The 17,919-nt window shown below is 43.4% G+C and overlaps 1 protein-coding gene across 1 annotated transcript in view; it reads left to right on the top strand.

The window, feature by feature from the left end:
- LARP4B (La ribonucleoprotein 4B) overlaps nt 1-15,845 on the top strand; it is a 160,937-nt gene extending 145,092 nt beyond the window's left edge. The window contains exons 13-18 of the mRNA XM_075315469.1: nt 2,316-2,567; nt 2,732-2,777; nt 3,138-3,305; nt 11,698-11,822; nt 13,136-13,244; nt 13,358-15,845. Of these exons, the coding sequence (XP_075171584.1) occupies nt 2,316-2,567; nt 2,732-2,777; nt 3,138-3,305; nt 11,698-11,822; nt 13,136-13,244; nt 13,358-13,648 (991 nt within the window). The 3' untranslated portion in view covers nt 13,649-15,845. The remainder of the gene's footprint in view (nt 1-2,315; nt 2,568-2,731; nt 2,778-3,137; nt 3,306-11,697; nt 11,823-13,135; nt 13,245-13,357) is intronic.
- The last annotated feature ends 2,074 nt before the right edge of the window (nt 15,846-17,919 follow it).

Below are 17,919 nucleotides of genomic sequence, written 5' to 3'. Positions count from 1 at the left end.
GGGTGCTAACCCCCCACTGCTTGGTGTTGCCTTCACTGGCAAAAATAAAAATAAATACATGGGCTTCGCCATATTTTAGTATGCTAGCCCAGGTACAGCAGGCAGGTACGGGCTGCCCCCAGCTGCCTATTTGTACCCGGCTGGGAACCAAAGATATAGGGAAGTTCTTTTTGAATTATTTCATGAATTTCATTAAGTAATTAAAAAAGAAAAGAAAACGACATGGGCTTCGCCCAATTTTTGTGTCCAGCCAAGTACAATTAGGCAGCTGGGGATTGGAATCCGCAGCGCAGCTTGGCCCAAGCTTTCTGGGTCCCCCCACACTGCGAATTGCAGTCTGAAGCCACCCTAGAAAATGGCGCTTTCATATAAGCGCCATCTTCTGGTGCTGTATCCAACTCTTCCAGCGACCCTGGTGCCGGGTGGCATGCTGGGTAATAAGGGGTTAATAGCAGCTTTGTTTTACCAGTTGGTATAAAACCCAAGATTCTTAATGTCAGGCCAAGTTTGACCCAGCCATTAAGAATCTCCAATAAAGGGTTAAAAAAAGGCACCACACAGAGAAAAAAATACTTTATTAGAAATAAATACACAGTCACACTTAGGGACTCGATCTTTATTTCTCCCTCTCACCCCTCCACGATCCTGGTCTTCTGTCTGAGAGAGAGATTTCTGTACTGACCATGCCAGGCTGCTTTCTGGGCATGCTCAGTACAGAAAACAGAATCCTGTCTATCAGGATATAATAAGTTCCGGTACAGCAGGGTCCGGCGCTCATTGAAATACATTGCAGGTACCGCTGCAATCTAATGGATCCATTAACATGCGGTATTTTGCCAGAGGACAAAAACGCTGCAAGTAGCGTTTTTGAAAACTGGTAAAATACCGCAAAGCAATGGATCCAGTGTGTGCCGCACGCAACCGCATTTGACTGCATATTGCTGCGATTCCATTACAAATTCATTGAAATGACAACGCATTTGTAAAGGATCCGGCTTTGCGGCAAAAACTCCATTCGTGCCGCAGTTAAAAAAAAACAAAAGAAAAACGCTGATGTGAAAGCACCCTTACACAATTTATTGACATAATAAGTGGCACATCACTGGACTCAGGGTCAAGCTGTTTTCAGAGTTCCTTTTAAGGCCTAAGCCACACGGCGAGAAAATCGGTGCGAGTGGAGTGCGATAAAACATCGCATTCTACTCGGACCAATTCTAGCCTGTGTGACAGCACACATGAGCAATTTTATTTTCTCAGCCCTAATCGGCATGCTGCGATTGTAATGTGAGACCCATTTCTCTCGCACCCATTCAAGTGAATGGGGCGAGAGAAAAATCGCACTGCACTCGCGGTACACCGGTGTGCCACGCGTGCAGAGCGAGAATCGCAATAGCCGGCTACGGAGGAGAGAGGGAGACAAATCCCTCCCTCTTCTACTCCGTGCCAGCTCGCCCCTCCGCTGTGCGGGCCCGCCCCTCCTGAGAGCCGGCCCGCCCCCCGTAGCTGAGTTCCGCTCGCACAGTCAGACCGCAGTCGTAGGGATACTAACATTACACTCAGCTCTGTTGTGCTGCCAGCGTGAGCAGAGTGTCATGCGAGCATCGCACTAGTGCCCGTGTGGCCCTGGCCTAATAACTAAGCTAGCTTCCATCCATCATGGTTGATTCATAGACAGGGAAGGGGGTTGGCTAGGTAGTTAGAGGCAGCCGTCAGCCAGCTCCCTTCTCACCCAGCTCTAGAAACTATGTCCTGTCTGAAATCGTGCACCGGTCTGAATGCAGAGCTGCTGGATTTCAACCTCCAGGAATCCGAATTGGGTCACCTGTAATGATAGAGGAATACGTTGTATGACTTTATATATTGGACTCCTTTTTAATGTAAATATATTGAACTAGACACCCTTTTTATCCTGTAGCTGAATATGGCAAGGAGACGATTTGTGAGAATGAGGGAATGCAAAAAACGGAATATGGTTTGTGGCCATCATACTCCTCTGGTGCATGGGATGTGTCCAACCCATCATAAACTATCATGTCTGCTGGTTCATATGGATTGGGGTCATTGTCTGGTAGTTGTAGTTCTTTGATTGTGATGAATGCAGCGTTCTCCCCTTTTTGAAGCCGCAGCTGGAGACCGGACGAGCTGCTCGTGTATCGGGGTCTCGAGCTGTGAGAATGGCAGATGTTCATCATGTTGGAGACCATACTTAGGATACTTGCTGAGGATGGGCATGTTGTGTACATAAATGCTGTTTGCTACCAGCGTCGCCTTTACCTTCTCTTTACTTGCAACTTCTGTATTTAATAATTCTCTAGGAATCCTGGCAAGTCTCACCTTCGACATACAATACCTAGTACTGATAGGGGTACAGCACTCCTTGAAGGTCCAACTATCTTCAACTTTACTACTGATAGATTAATCAATGGTGTGCGAGGGCCACCAGCACGACAGCCAGGACAGACTAGAGCAAGAATGCCCAATACGGCAACTTTTATCAAGAGGGATGTCGGTACTGGGCGAGTGGAGCCTACCACTATTGAAACCTCCCCTGGTCTTGGGAGGGGGAGGTGAGTTTGCGAGCGCTGAGACCGCCGATGTCATATACGTGTAAAGGATTAATTTAATGTTATTTCCTTTAACTAGGAACAGTCACATTTGTAACAGATCTTGTATTAATTCTGTAGAGACTTAAATATGACTTGATGGATATGTTTTCTCTTTCATATCTTAGGAAAAACTCTTACGGATACAGGAAGAAAAGGGATGACAAGTTTGTGGTGAGTGGCTGCTAGATTGTCATAGATGACTTTTTTATAGATTATCTTCCGAAACAAAATGAAATGAGCAAAATGATTTGTAGGACCCTGATCCAGCTGTCACGTCAGTAGACCATGGCCGCTGGACCAGAGCCCTGTGATCCTCCTTGGGCACCTCGTCTGATTAGTAGCCGCGGTATCATGCATATTTAACACCGAAACAATGATTTAAAGCCAGGTCTACTAATCAAGAGGCACCATGGAGGCCAACAAATGTCTTCAGGGCTCTGATTATCTTTGTTTTGTAGGATAAGATTTGTCTGTAACCTATACGTGATCATTTAAATCTTTACTTTTTTTTTTTCTTTCCCCTTTCTCTAGAGGGGTCAGACACAGTCGCCTCCACCCATTAAGCCTCCCTCTCCTAGTTTTGAATTAGGGCTGTCAAGTTTCCCTCCTTTACCCGGTGCTGCTGGCAATTTAAAACCACCTGATGACTTCTTTGAGAGCAGATTGCCTAACTTGGTAATCAGCACATCAAAAGATAAGGTAAGATCAGTTTTTGTGCTGACAGAATGATGGAGTAGGACAGAAGAATAGAAACAATGGCTAAACTGTCGTGCGCTATCCTGAACGCTAGATTGATACCCAGCAGAGATAAAAGATACGGCTGCAGGCTGCGGCCCATGGATGTGCACTTATCTTGGCTGTATATCAAATAAAGAGGAACCACATGCGGCTTTATTCATCTCTACCGCATGCAGTAGTGATGTGGGTTGTTGGTTTTTTTGTTTTTTTTTTTGCATGGAGCTGTAAATTGGGTGCAGGAATATGCTGGAGAAATTTCCGTACCAAATTGCATTTCTAGGGGGGGGAATGCGATTTTCTGCCAGGAAATACAGGTCTGTGAACTCAGTGAGTTTATTGAGGTCAGGTTACCTGTGATCACAGGTGGGGTACCATAGGAACCTCCAGCTGTGTTGGCAAATAACCTGAGTGACGTCACCACTAATTGCGCGGCTCTGTCTCAAGCCCTGAAAAAAAGCTATATAAATCTGGTTTCACTGTAACTGTACTGACCTTAAGAATCAGCCAATCTTCTCACTTTTACCGCACCATAAACTATGCAAAAAGTATGTGTGTGTGTCTTTTCTGTTAAGTATTTCATTCCACATGTGTTAAATATATAGATAGAGGTGTGTGTGTGTATGTGAAAAATTTCCGCTAACTCTTAACCATTCTTAACCATTCTAACGTCCCAACAAAATAGTGACATGTGGAAAATAATGCCGATGTAAAGTAAACATATAGTAATTGTTATTTATTGATAATTGTATACATCATGACTAACTGGTTTACAGATATAAAAAAAAATAAATTGCTAAATTGTCAAACTCCGTTCCAAAATTCTGTTGATTTCTCAATAGACGCAAAATATGTGGACCTAAATTTTACTATGAACCTAAAGTGCAATGTGTCATGAACAAAACAACAACAAAAAAAAGCAATCTCACAAATCACTGGGGTTCGTTGAAGTGTTCCAGAGTTATAACGTCATAAAGTGACACTGGTTAGAATTAAAAAGTTTGTCCTGGTCAGGGAGATGAAAATTGGTGCCATCACCGTCGGACCCCTCTGACTTACAACATGATCCTTCAAGTCTTTTGAAATCTTAATGTTAAAAAGTTTTCCCAAGAAAAACTGCATTACTGCGACTTCACCCGGAAATTGCAGTTTAGTTCTGGGCACCAGATCGTAGATGGGATATTGCAGAGATAGAAAAGGAACAAAGAAGATCCACAAAGCTGATAAGAGGTGTGGAGGATCTGAGGCCGGGTTCACCAACCTATTTTCTCCGTCCAAGAAAAACAGTTTGATTGAACTAATCACACTCTGATTAGAGAGAGATCCATTTTTTTCTTGACAGTGGAGAGAAAAAATTCTCCGCCTTCTCCATTTTGTCTGTGAAAATCTGAGTGTCATTCCAGATGAGTCCAATTTTTTTTGATGGATCCATAGCCTTTGAGTGGCTGAGTGCCATCAGATTCTCGGAAACAAATCTTACATGCTGCAATTCATTTATTTTATAGTAAATAGCAAATGGGGTCAAACAACCAGAGAGAAAAAACTCCTAAAACATAACATTTATTTGATATGCATTAAAAAGTGGACTGCCACCATAAAAGAATAAGAAGTGTTGTCATGGGCTGTATAATAAAAAATTGCAGCCTCAGACAAACACTAAGGCACAGAATGCAGGGAGTATGAAAAAAAAACAACAAGTCACACACATACCTGCATTACTAATCACAGCAAGAAAGGTTGCCACGTCGGAATAGTATATACCATATACCGACCGCAACCATGCAAAAGAAGAGAAAAAAACGGTCTTACCGTATTTTCAAGGGCATGAGATGATAGAGCACAAACACAGGTGACCCCACATAGGTCCTACAAAGATACCTTTTGTTGGCTCAAACAATAGAGTGTACCTCCTGACGCGTTTCAAATAGTGATCATCAGGGGAGTCTTCATAGGGTACTATACATCATATCAGTAGTAATATCAAGACTGATAGACACCGAAATTGCCCCATGGACGGACCGATAAACATCCAGCATGGAAGAACGCCAAGCTGCATGTTTGCGGTCGGTATATGGTATATACTATTCCGACGTGGCAACCTTTCTTGCTGTGATTAGTAATGCAGGTATGTGTGTGACTTGTTGTTTTTTTTTCATACTCCCTGCATTCTGTGCCTTAGTGTTTCTGTCTGAGGCTGCAATTTATTTTTTTTTTTTTTTTTTTTTTTTTAATTATACAGCCCATGACAACACTTCTTATTCTTTTATGGTGGCAGTCCACTTTTTAATGCATATCAAATAAATGTTATGTTTTAGGAGTTTTTTCTCTCTGGTTGTTTGACCCCATTTGCTATTTACTGCTCTCTTACCAGGGGGACTTTAATAAGGTTATTGCTACTACGATCATTTATTTTATATATTTTTTTTTCTTTATCGTTCCTATGGGAGACCCAGACCATGGGTGTATAGCTACTGCCCCCGGAGGACACACAAAGTTACTACACTCAAAACGTGTAGCTCCTCCCTCCTAGCATATACACCCCCTGCTAGCCAGTCCTAGCCAGTTTCAAGCTTTGTGTCAGGAGGATCACACACACATGCATCCTTTTTTGATTTTTCATTTTTTCTAAAGATTTGGAAGAAAAGCGGGTCCACTGGACCCCCGGCATGTCCCTTCTCACCCCCCTGGCGGCGGTGCTGTTAAGGTTGATTTCAGGGCAGGAGCCCTTCATGCCGCGCTCCTTCACCATCCCTTAGGGGCTCTGGCTTGAAGTTAGAGCCAACACGGTTCTCACTGCCTTGCAGGAGACCGGCCTCCATCCGCAGCCCTTTGGCAGGACACTGCTGGACGGAGCACTGAACCCCCACCCCACCCAGGGACTGGGCCCTGCGTCTCAAAGCTAAGTATAGAGACGTTATTCAGAGGGTCCTTCTGCAATGTGGGGCACTTTTATTGGGGGGACAGTGATTTACTTTGATTATGCTGCTTTTTACTGTTTCCGGCCGGTTCCACGGTTTTTACTGAGTACCGCGCCGATGATGCCCGATTGTCGGCCGCATGCATAACTCTAGGCCCCGGCTTCAGCCGCGGCCTAGTTTCGTTTCGTTCCCCTGCATGTCAGTCATGCAGGGGGACACTGCAGCGCCGCCCGCCGGCCGCTCTGCACAGGGGAGGACACTCCTTTTTGAGGAGATGATTCCCTCCCCTGTACATCTTCTTAGCCCTCCGATTCCCGCTCCTGGGTTAACCCCCGCCCCCCCCTCACTCTGGCGCCATTTTCTCAGCGTTCTTAGTACACTGGTCGGCGCTGGCTGCTCTGCAGTGCAGAGGGAGTGAATATCTGGCTGGGGGTCCAGGCTTGGAATCCGGGGGGCACTCATAATAGCGGCCTGATAAGTCACAACCTCTGGTTGTGCACTTTTATACACTCTCAGGGCATTCTGAAGGAGTTAATTCTTTATTATAGAACCTCCTCCTCAGCAGCATGTCTCACACTAAAAGCAAAGCTCCAAGGCTGTACTCTACATGTTCTGCATGTAAGCTCATATTGCCTGAACCGGCACACTGTAATGGTTCTTATGTGGTGGTGCCTCAGCCTGGAGTCTCCCCAGGCTGAACCCCTGTCTTGGGTATTCTAGACATTCTAGACAGAGCCCCCACCTCTGCAGTATGTCTCACAGAGCGACGCTGCAGGCTGTTTTTATTATCCACTGCTGGTAGTCTCGTATGGCTGTACCGAGCTCATAACCACTGTGGCCCCTCAGCTTGGAGGCTCATTAATGGTCCCTCCAGCTGCTCCGGTTTCGGTGGCTGACCCCTGGGGGAATCCTATTTCCAGGGGTCGGCTGTCCCGGTATCTGCTGAGCATGCAGCCCCCTTCTCAGGGCGTTTTCTGCTCGCTCACAGACCCCGTCCTCCTGACAGGGAGACGCAGGGTCCCCTATCCTCCCCGTCCCGCAGCTCCGATTACGAGCTGACTCACTGGACGAGGAGGATGTCTCTACCAGGGGCTCGGACGCTACTTTATGTACTTTGCTCCGTCCGTAGGTGACGCAGATGCGAATGATTGGATTGCGTCCATTATACTTGTACTGGACCTCCATCCGCCTGTATCAGGGGAGTATTCCCCGCTGACAGAAAGGCATCAGTATACCTTTAACAGGACGAGGAGTGTGTTCCTTAACCACTCCAGTTTTCAGCCCCGCTGCGTCCAAGCCCACAGCCTGTCCTGCAGACCCCACAGCGGGGTTCTGCTGCCTGTCTCCCCCTCCCATCAGAGGTGGTCAAGGAGTGTACTCATTCGCCAAGGGTGGCCACTCCGGTGTCTAGACTTTCAGCCCGGATAGTTGTATCAGTGGCTGACGGCACCTCTATAAGGATCCCACGGTACATTAATTTTGTACTGGACCTCAATCCGCCGGAGTTACTTTATCTAGGTGAACACAACGTGTGTTCCTTAACCACTCCAGTTTTCAGGCCCCTGTGACAGCCCAGGGTCCGCTCTGACAGTCGCTTCCCATGAAGCGTGATTCTGAGGCCTGGGTTTCCCCTGTCCACCAATGGTGGTCAAGAAGTGGGCTCATTCACCTCAGGTGGCTCAGCCCGGACCGTTATGTCAGTGGCTGATGGCTCCTCAGAGGAGATGTATTCCCTCACAGGGACTCTATGCCTAAAACGGTTGCCTGAACTTCCAGACTTCAGTCTTTTCATCCTCTGCCAGGTCTGCCATGCTGGACACCGCACGGCGGTGGTCTTGGCTACTTTCCTCGCTATCCGCAGGCTCCTGTGGCTTCGGAAATGGAAGGCAGATGCCTCTATAGAGGTTCCTTGCTGGGCTCCCCTTTGGTGGGACCAGTCTCTTCGGAACCAACTGGATGAAATTTAGGAAGCTCTTGGCGGGGAGAGTTCTTCCTTGCCACAAACCTAAACCAGGGAACCTGTCCAGGGCAGGAATCGGTTGAGGTTTCGGTGGTTTCCGTTCCTCCATCTGATCGTCCTCTAGCTCGGCCTAGGTTCATAGAACCAAATGGCTTGAAGCTGCGTCTTCAGAAGACCACAGGAGATGCTGCCACTGAGTCAGCTTCCTCCGAGCTATCTAGCCACGCCAACCACCTCCTTGGTCGGTGGCAGGCTCTCTCCACTTGGCGACGTATGGTTCTAACACGTCTCCGTTCAGTGGGGGTGGGATTATATCTCCCATGGCTACAGGATGGAATTCTGTCCACCCGCCAAACAGTTTTTTTCTGTCAACTCCTCCCGGCTCCAAGGCCGCCGCCTTCTCACAGGCCGTGGCATTTCTTGCAGGCCAATGGAGTAATTGTACCGGTTCCCGACTGGGAACGGTTCTGAGATTTTTGCTTAAATCTATTTCTAGTCCCCGAAGAGGGCGGTGCCTTCCGACCTTGATCTTTAGCTTTTCAAGCATGGTCAGGTGGGGCGTTTTCACATGGAGTCTCGGTCTTGTTCCGTGTGTTTTTCACCGGATCAGTCAAGAACCCAAGGAGATTCCCTAGCAGCCATCGGCATCAGAGATGCCTTTCTGCAGAGGTCAATCGCAGTTTCACACCAGCGTTGACTACGTTTTGCCATCGGAGTGGTCCAATTCGTGGCTCTTCCCTTGGGGTTAGCCACGGCCCCTCGAGTATTCTCATTGGGGCTGCTGTGATTAGGATCCTGCACCCCTAGGGATTGGCAGTGATCGTTTGCCCTGGACGGCCTTCTTCTCGGGGCTTCACCCAGTGCAGACTCTTAGCAGAGTACTTCGCTTACTCTCGCCACTCTAACCTATTCGGGTGGCTTGTCATTCTGTCCAAGTCCACTCTGACTTCGAACCAGAGGTTCTCAGGGACGCAATTTGAGACTCTGTCGGCACTTGTGAAACTGCTCTTAGTCGATCAGTAGTCCCTCCGCTGGTGGTCGACGTCGTTCTATCAGACACCAAATACAGGTGCTGGTCAGACGGTGGCGTCAATGGAAGCGATGCCTTGCCTAGTTTCTCCTGCGTCCTCTGAGACTGGATGTTTTCCGCTGTACACGCGAACTCCCTCCTTCCACGGGGTGGTGGCTTTGCCACTGACCAGGGGCTCGTTTCAGTGGTGGTTTCGGCCACTCTGTCTCAGGGACGCTCCTTCCTGGCCCCGTCCCGGGTGATTCTCACCAGGATGCTGGTCTTTCCGCCTTGGGAGCAGTATATCTCCACCGTGGAGCGCAGGGCGCTTGGACTCTGTCCGAATCAGCCCTCTAGATCAATGTGCTGGAAATCAGAGCTGTATTTCTAGCTCTCTAAGCCTTCACCATCTGTTGGCGGCTAGGCACATTCGAGTCCAGTCGGACAACGTGACAGCGTTTTCCTACATCAACTTCCAGGGCGGGACACTCAGCCGCCTGGCAATCTTGGCGCCTCAACATTCTTCAGTGGACAAGGGTCTCCTAGTCCACCGTATCCGCAGCCCACATCCTAGATGTGAAAACTGCGAGGCAGACTATTTCAGCTGTCCAACCGTGGTCCACAATACTCAGGTTTTGCGGTAGACACACTGGTTCATGTTTGATCCCAGCTTCGTCTCTACCTCTTGCCCAGAGTCCTGCGCAAGATCAGTAAAGGGGGCCGTCGGGTCATTCTCATACTCCAGACTGACCCAGGCAGGCTGGGTACCCTGACCTGCTCCTTCTGTCCGTTGGGTTGCCTTGGCATCTTCCGGACCGTCCAGACCTTTTCTCAAAAGGTCCGTTTTTTCCGTCAGAATTCTGGATTCTCAGATTGACGGCGTAGCTCTTGAGTCCTGGATCTTGGCGACCTCTGGTATCCTTCCTGAAGTCATCTCCGCTATGACTCGAGCTCCAAAGTGTCCTTTGACCTTTTTAGCCTTGCCGACCCTCCTGTCCCTTCCACAGTCCGGTCTACAGCCAGGACTATCCCTCATTAAGGGACAGGTCTCGGCTCTGTCAGTATGGCCAGCGGCATATCGTCCGGCTGGCTCCGGTGCGCTCCTTTTTAAGGGCGCATCTCACATCATTCCGCCTTTCCGGCGGCCTATGGAGCCCTGGGACCTTAATCCGGTCCTCCCGGTTCCCGGAAACCCCCCTTTGCGCCTCTTAGTGAGGTTTCTTTGTTTCATCTTTCACAGAAAGTGGTCTTTCTAGTGGCTATAATTTCCCGCCAGAGAGTTCTGGCTGCACTCTCTCGGAGTCGCCCCCTTTTTTTGGTCTTTTGCATCAAGACAAGGTGGTCTCCGTCCGACTCCGGACTTTTTTCCCTAAGGTGGTTACTGCTTCCACCTTATCCGGGGCAATGTTCCTGCCTTCCTTTTGTCCGGCTCCTGTTCATCGCTTTGAGGAAGCGTTGCATATCCTGGATCTGGTGCGGGCGCTCCGGATCTATGTGTCTCGCACCGCCGTTATAGGCGGTGCACCTCTCTCTGGTGCTGACTGCTAGTCAGCGTAGCGGTCTCTCGGCATCTAAGCCGACCCGGGTTCGTTGGCTTAGGTCTGCCATTTCCGAGGCCTACAAGTGTACTCAAGTGCCTTCCCCGCCGGGGATCAGAGCACATTTGATCAGACCTGTCGGTGCCTTTTTGGGTTTTCAGGCACCAGGCTACGGCTCAGTAGGTCTGTCAGACTGCAGCTCGAATTAGTCTGCATACTTTTTCGAAGCTCTATCCAAGGCATGCTCATGCTTTGGCAGACGCGGGCTTGGGCAGACGCATCTTTCAGGCGTCTGTCGCCCATTTGTGAAGTTAGGTTTGCCTGCTTCTCAGTTGTCTGTTTATTCCCACCCATGGACTGCTTTTGAACGTCCCATGGTCTGGGTCTCCCATAGGAACGATAAAGAAAAAGAGAATTTTGTTACTTACCGTAAATTCTTTTTCTTATAGTTCCGTCATGGGAGACCCAGCACCCTCCCTATTGCCTGTTGGCAGGTTTCTTGTTCCGTGTGTCTTCACCGGCTGTTATTGTTGTAGACAGAGGTTCCGGTTCTTCCGGATTTTACTCTGTCTCTTCTTGTGGGTGGATGTCCTCCTTCAGCTTTTGCACTAAACTGGCTAGGACTGGCTAGCAGGGGGTGTATATGCTAGGAGGGAGGAGCTACACGTTTTGAGTGTAGTAACTTTGTGTGTCCTCCGGGGGCAGTAGCTATACACCCATGGTCTGGGTCTCCCATGACGGAACTATAAGAAAAAGAATTTACGGTAAGTAACAAAATTCTCTTTTTTCTGTGTATAAGTTTTACTTTACTTTTTAAACTGTTTATTGCTCCTTTCAAGTATTTCCTGCTTTCACTGTGTCTAAAATTCAACAAAATATTGGAGAAATTTTCTTTTGGTTTTGAATTTTTGCATTTTTTTTATTTTGGCAGAATATTAATGTGGATGCAAGTACAAACACTGTCCCCTCTGGAATCCCACGGGAACCATTGCTGCCAATTCCCACTGTTTTGCCGGTGACCTACCAGAGTCCTCCCTCCCCATCACATTCTCCAGAGTAAGTTGTCGGGACTCAAATTAAATAATATTAAATAACATTTGTATAAACTTGCAAAGATTTTACAGACATTTTAATGTTCATATTTACTTGGCATTCTAAGTGCATTAGGACTGTAGGCAGGGTATACTCTTTAGGCCGAGGCCACACGGGGTTATGCGCGATCCTCTCATGACATTCTGCTCCCGCTCGCAGCACAGTGGGAGCCAAGTGTCATGCGACTGTGGTCCGATCGTGCGATCATATCACAGCTGCAGAGGGGCGGGCCAGCTCTGCAGAGGGGAGGGAGGGATTGATCTCCCTCTCTCCTCCATTGCTATTGCGATTCTCACCCTGCAGTCGCATTCCACCGGTGTAATCCGAGAGCAGTGTGAGGTTTCTCTCGCCTCATAGACTTGCATGGGTGCGAGTGGAACAAGATCGCATTCCACCCACAGCATGCTGCGACTGTTTTATCGGTTCAATTAGGGCTGAAAAAATAATCACTCATGGGAGCGCTCACATAGAGTAATATTAGATTGCGTGGAATGCAATTTTTTTTTTTTTTTCTTCACATTCCACTCGCACCGTTTTTCTTAGTGTTTCCTAGGCCTTAAAGTCTCACTGTTTTAATATTTATTGAAAATAAGAAACTTTGTAATATATCTTATCATACAAATCTGCTTCTTTCTCTGCCAGAATTGATCAGTCATTAGCAAAATACTTAATTCTCAGGTAAAATCTGTATTTAGTGAAGTCTTTCCCATTACGGAGATAGAATCTCATCAGTAACCGCTGCCATCTCCTATGAAGAGAGGATTTACAGGCAGAGCCCCGCCCCCTCTTCCATCTACATTGAATCTCATCAGTAACAATTCAGATTTGAGAATTTTGGTAATGACTGATCAATTCTGGCAGAGAAAGAAGCAAATTTGTCTGATAATATAGTAGACTCCGCGCTGGTCTAGGAGTATAAATGTAAATTTGTTTATTTTAATCTAGTAGTAAACAATTCCTTTAACCCCTTAGATGCTGCAGTCAATAGTGACCGTGTTGTAGAGAAGGCTCACCCTTTCAGTCTCAAGCTTTATACTTTTCCTAGTGAGTGTAGTACTGATACTGACAGGACCTTTCTGCATTAGGCCTTATATAAGGCGCTGTCTCAATATGCGGAAACAGAAAAGGTTTTCAGAAAACGTCTTTACTGTGCAAAACTACTAAAAACAAAAACACCTTATCAGGTGTGACTGTACTGCACACACAGGGTTTGGTGCATGATAGAAGAGGGTTTGTGGATTTGCTTCTTTATTCATTTGTTTATTTCCCTTTTGTAGTGAATCTAAAATCGTTGAGATTCAGCAGCGGGAGTCTCCAACTATCGAAAGGATTTCCAACACTCTCAGTACTGTTAGTAAATCCATTCAGGTCAATGGAGCTGCTACAGTGAGTACTTCTACACCTGCTGTCATTCCATGCACAGTCTCACTGTATTTGTTAGTCTCCATCCGTTGGCTTGAAGACTTGACAGTTGTTTAATTTCTTTTTTTTGTCATTAGGAATTAAGAAAGCCAAGTTATGCCGAGATTTGCCAGAGAACAAGCAAGGACGGGTCAACATTACAGCCCTCGAAAGAGCAGAAGCAAAACTCTACTGGTTGTGTCAAAGAAGAAAGGAAGGTGACTGACACATCAGTAGAAAAAGCCAGAGACACCCCTCCTGCAAAATCAAACCCAGGGCGGCCCAAAGACCAGAGGAGACTATCAGGGCGTAGATCACCTCCACCTCCTCTGGCTATTGGGAAACGTGTAAATAAGGAACCTGGAAGCCCATTAAAATCTCCTCAGTAGAAGGGAAAAGGCCAAAGGGAGACCTACACATCACACATTAGCTGTCATGCCACACCCATGTATTACTGAATGAGTCGCTGGATAAGGCTGTGTAGTGAGACACTTGTGAGACGACGTTTATATATGTTCTTTCCCTTTGATCAAGTAATGCCAGTATGTACCACTCGACATTTGGATATTTGACGTTCAAGTGATTTTTTTTTTTTTGTCTATGTAGCGGACATACTTTTTTCTTTTTTCCACCCTCCCCTCTTTAGAATTTGCATCAAGTGCTACCAAAAAGAACTGGCGACTGAAATCCTTCTGTTTTTTGCTACTTTTTTCCTTTTACACCTATTTAAGTTTACGTAGATGCAGATTTTTTTTGATTATTTAACCGCGCTACTAACGCTTATCCAGCTACACATTTCCAGGACACAACCTTACGTAGTCAGATATTTCAAAGCACATTGTTCTTAGGAAACGAGAGAACAGAGTTCAAGCACCTCCTGCTTTATATCTCTGCTCCATGTAGGTTTTCATTTGCCCTTTAACCTTTGCAACTATTGCTCCTTTTTTATATATAATTTTTTTGTTTCCTTTGGCCCACAGATCCTTTATTGCCATGCTGCATCGGGAGTAACTACTTGATGACATCTCCCAGTTGCCATGAACTTTTTTTCTGTGTTTTTTGACGAGAAAAAAACAAACCAGGGTGGTGATGATGTATTAGAATTTTTGTTTTCTATATATCTACATATATATATAAATATATATCTTATATACAACCGTGGGAGATGTCATAACCACCTTGGGAATAAAGGTCTATTGCAGGTTGTACAAAATACTTTTTGAAGGACAAGGATGCACTAAATTTAGCACGTTTCTAATAAAGAAGAATCTAAATTATTTTAGTTTTGACATATGTAAAGTTTAAAAAGTATTCAGAGCAGCGAAGTTTACGCTGTAGGGTACAGTTTATTCCAGGCGTTTTTGTTGGTTTTTTTTTTTATTTATTTTTATTTTTTCCCCCTCACTGCTCCTTTTTTCATTTAATGCTGCCATAAGAGCTTGCAAGATATATGTCAGGTTCAGGCAGTTAAATGATTAAATCGCTTTTTTTTTTTTTTTTTTGTTTTTCCTTTTTAATATTTCCATCCAATATTTAAAGACTTGAATTTTATTTAAACTTGAAAATGACTTTGCCTTAACTTTTGTATAAGACAGCTTAGATTTAATTAAGTCTGACCCCTCCTGGGTTAGCTTGAGTGATATACAAAAAAAAAAATTACTTGGTTTCAGTGTGTACCTCTGTAATGACTGACCTGAGTAATAACACTGTTGTACAGGAACTAGCAACAGTTTTGTAATATACCTTCAAGATCTCGAACATTTGATCTTTTTTTTTTTTTTTCTCTATTTTTTTCCGTTTCTTTTCCTTTTTTTAAATATTTTTTTTTCCAGATTGTTGAAATGTAAATGCAAATAGTCAATACTGTATTAAATATGTGCACTTGGAAGTGTGTGCTTTGCTTGTACAGTTGTAAATAATCAGAACATTTAAAAAAAAGGAAAAAAAGAAAAAAAAAGGTACCCTACGAAAAAAAATGCTAAAAAATAATTGTTGATATATTATAAATGTTGCTGTTAAGCTGGATGTAGATAAACTAAATGTTGTGGTTTGCATATTTTTTTTCATCTAATTTTTTTCTTTTTATTTTAATTTTTTTTTTTCTTTTTTTTTAACTGGGTGTGTTGAACTGACTTTGCCTATTCACTGCAAAAGGGAGATTGCTAGAGTCTTATCTTGAAAGTAAAACCCTCATCTATTTCATCGTTCATCTTCACCACCATTTAAGTAAAGACAGTCTGTATTTTGTGATTTGCATAACTCTCTAGTAGATCCGGAATCCTGTTTTTTTTGTTTTTTTTTTTTGTTTTTACATTTCCCTCTACAAAGCATGCTGCAAAAATATATTAACCTGACAGACAACACAGATACTCTGAACCAATAATAACTGTGTTTTTTACATGTTGGTTTATCATTCTTGTTACCATGTGGATTTTTTTTTTTCTTATATTTAATAGGCGGTGTTTTCCAAGATGGTTACATATAAGTTATGCCAGTTATGACACACTGTCCTGGAGCATGTCAGGTGTACATAACACTTTTGCACACTACAAATAATGACCTTTTACCGTTTCACAAAATAAACCCAGATTTGGGGGTTTGTTTGTTTTCCATTTTTTTCTTTTTATTTTTCCATTTTGTTTTTTTTCTTTTCTCGTTTTTTTTAGTTTCATTTTTTTTTCCATGTTCTTATATTTTTTTTTTCCATTTTGTTTTTTTAGTGTCCCTTTCTTTTATTTTCTATTTTTTTTTTTTGTTTTTTCCTTTTCAATTCTTTTTTTTTTTATTTCCATTTTATTTTATTTTCATTTTTTTCTTATTTTGTTTTTTCCAAATTGTTTTTGTTCTTATTTCTTTTCCTTTTTTTTTTTTTCTTCATTTATTTTTTTTTGTTCGGTTCTTTTTTCTCTCACTTCTGCAGATTTTGCTGAACTGGCGGCTTGACTCTTGGACGATTTTTCCCAAAATGGTTTGACGTCTGTTTTTATATGGGGGCAGTTGTTTCACAGAGTTGTTGCTACAAAAGTATACAGTATTATCTACATGCCCCCTATGATTGCAACACTACAATGTTCTAAACCATAATTAACATTTAGAGGTTCCAAAAGTGCTTTTTTTATCGTAAAATGGTTTATTCATAAATTAAAAGGGGAACTCTGGATATTTATTCTCCTTCGGTAAGGGAAAAACATATATATATTTTTTTCTTACCTTCCCAAGAGTTTACTGCATGCAGTACTTTCAAAGAAAATTGCTTTTTGTCATTAGTAAAAGTTTTAATTTCAACATTATTTTCAGTTCACTTTCCGCTCATATATATTTTTAATGTGCATTTTAAAAGCACAAACCATGCAAAGCCAGAATTTTTTTTTTCTTTATTTTTTTGTTTGTTTTCTTAGAAGCAGACGGCCACTGTATTGTACTACGATAGTAATCGTTCTGGTTTCAGGTGTATCTAGCGACAGCTGAGCAAAGTGGTACATATCGGTTTATCTCCCTCTCTTAAACAATTTGCGTTGTGAACCTTTTACACTGACGGCTGCAGGCAGTTCACTTGAATTTGCGCAACTGTATTTACATGAAATAGAAACATCTGAGGGTTTTTCACTTTTGTCCTATTTCTTCCATTAAGACTGGAATCAAGCATAACTGTAAAGTATTGGTAATTTAATTTTTTTGTGACATACAATGTAAAAAAAATTAAAAAAATGTCTAATTTGAAAAAAAAAAAATGTAGGTTATGAAAAAAATAAAGATTTAGGCACTGTTATGTATTCTTTTTATTTTAATTTTTTATTTTTTTCCTCTCCCCCTTTAATAAAGCTTTTTGTTTTCGTTAATGACCCTTTGTCGTAAAATGTATGTTGTGTTAAAGGGATACTCTGGTAATACCAAAATAATATCAAAGTGCACTTGAAGTAATACGCTTATTTACATTTGCGTTTAAATAATTTAAAATGTCATCCCTTACACCAGGGGCCTAAAACTCGGCTGGGTATAAGGGCGGAATATATATATAATAAATAAATATATATATATATATATATATATATATATATATATATATATATATATATATATATAAATATAATATAATATAATATAATATAATATAATATAATATAATATATATATATATATATATATGACAAAGTGACGTTTTTAGTAATACCATATCATTTTAATTTTAAATGGCATTAATCATATGGGTTATGGTATGGTTTTATAGCTTGAATCGTTACGGATGTGGCAATAACATGCACTTTTCTGATTTATTTTAGTTGATATATAAAAAAGCATTTTTAATGGTAGAAATTTCATTGCTTTATTTAGAATTATTTTTTTTTTTTATGTTTTATCCCCAGTTTGTAAGTAATATTGTTTCATAATTAGTACCATATAGTAATTTTGGCCAACATCTTGTGGTATTTTTTTTCCCTGGGGTCCTCATCTTGTAGTAATGTGCCCATCCTGGTCCCCTTGTTGTAGTAATCCTACCTTCAAGGCCTTTACCTTTTAGGGCTCATGTCCACTTGCGTACTGCTTCTGTTGCGACAGCAATGGAAGCAATATGCAAATGACCACCTGCTGCGGGTGTCAGACGAGGGTCATGCGACTGTGATGTGATCTTGCGATCGCATCATAGGTGCGGAGAAGATTG

Source organism: Anomaloglossus baeobatrachus, chromosome 6 (assembly GCF_048569485.1).
Source record: "Anomaloglossus baeobatrachus isolate aAnoBae1 chromosome 6, aAnoBae1.hap1, whole genome shotgun sequence".
Classification (NCBI taxonomy): domain Eukaryota; kingdom Metazoa; phylum Chordata; class Amphibia; order Anura; family Aromobatidae; genus Anomaloglossus; species Anomaloglossus baeobatrachus.
This window is presented reverse-complemented; position numbering and strand designations above follow the sequence as displayed.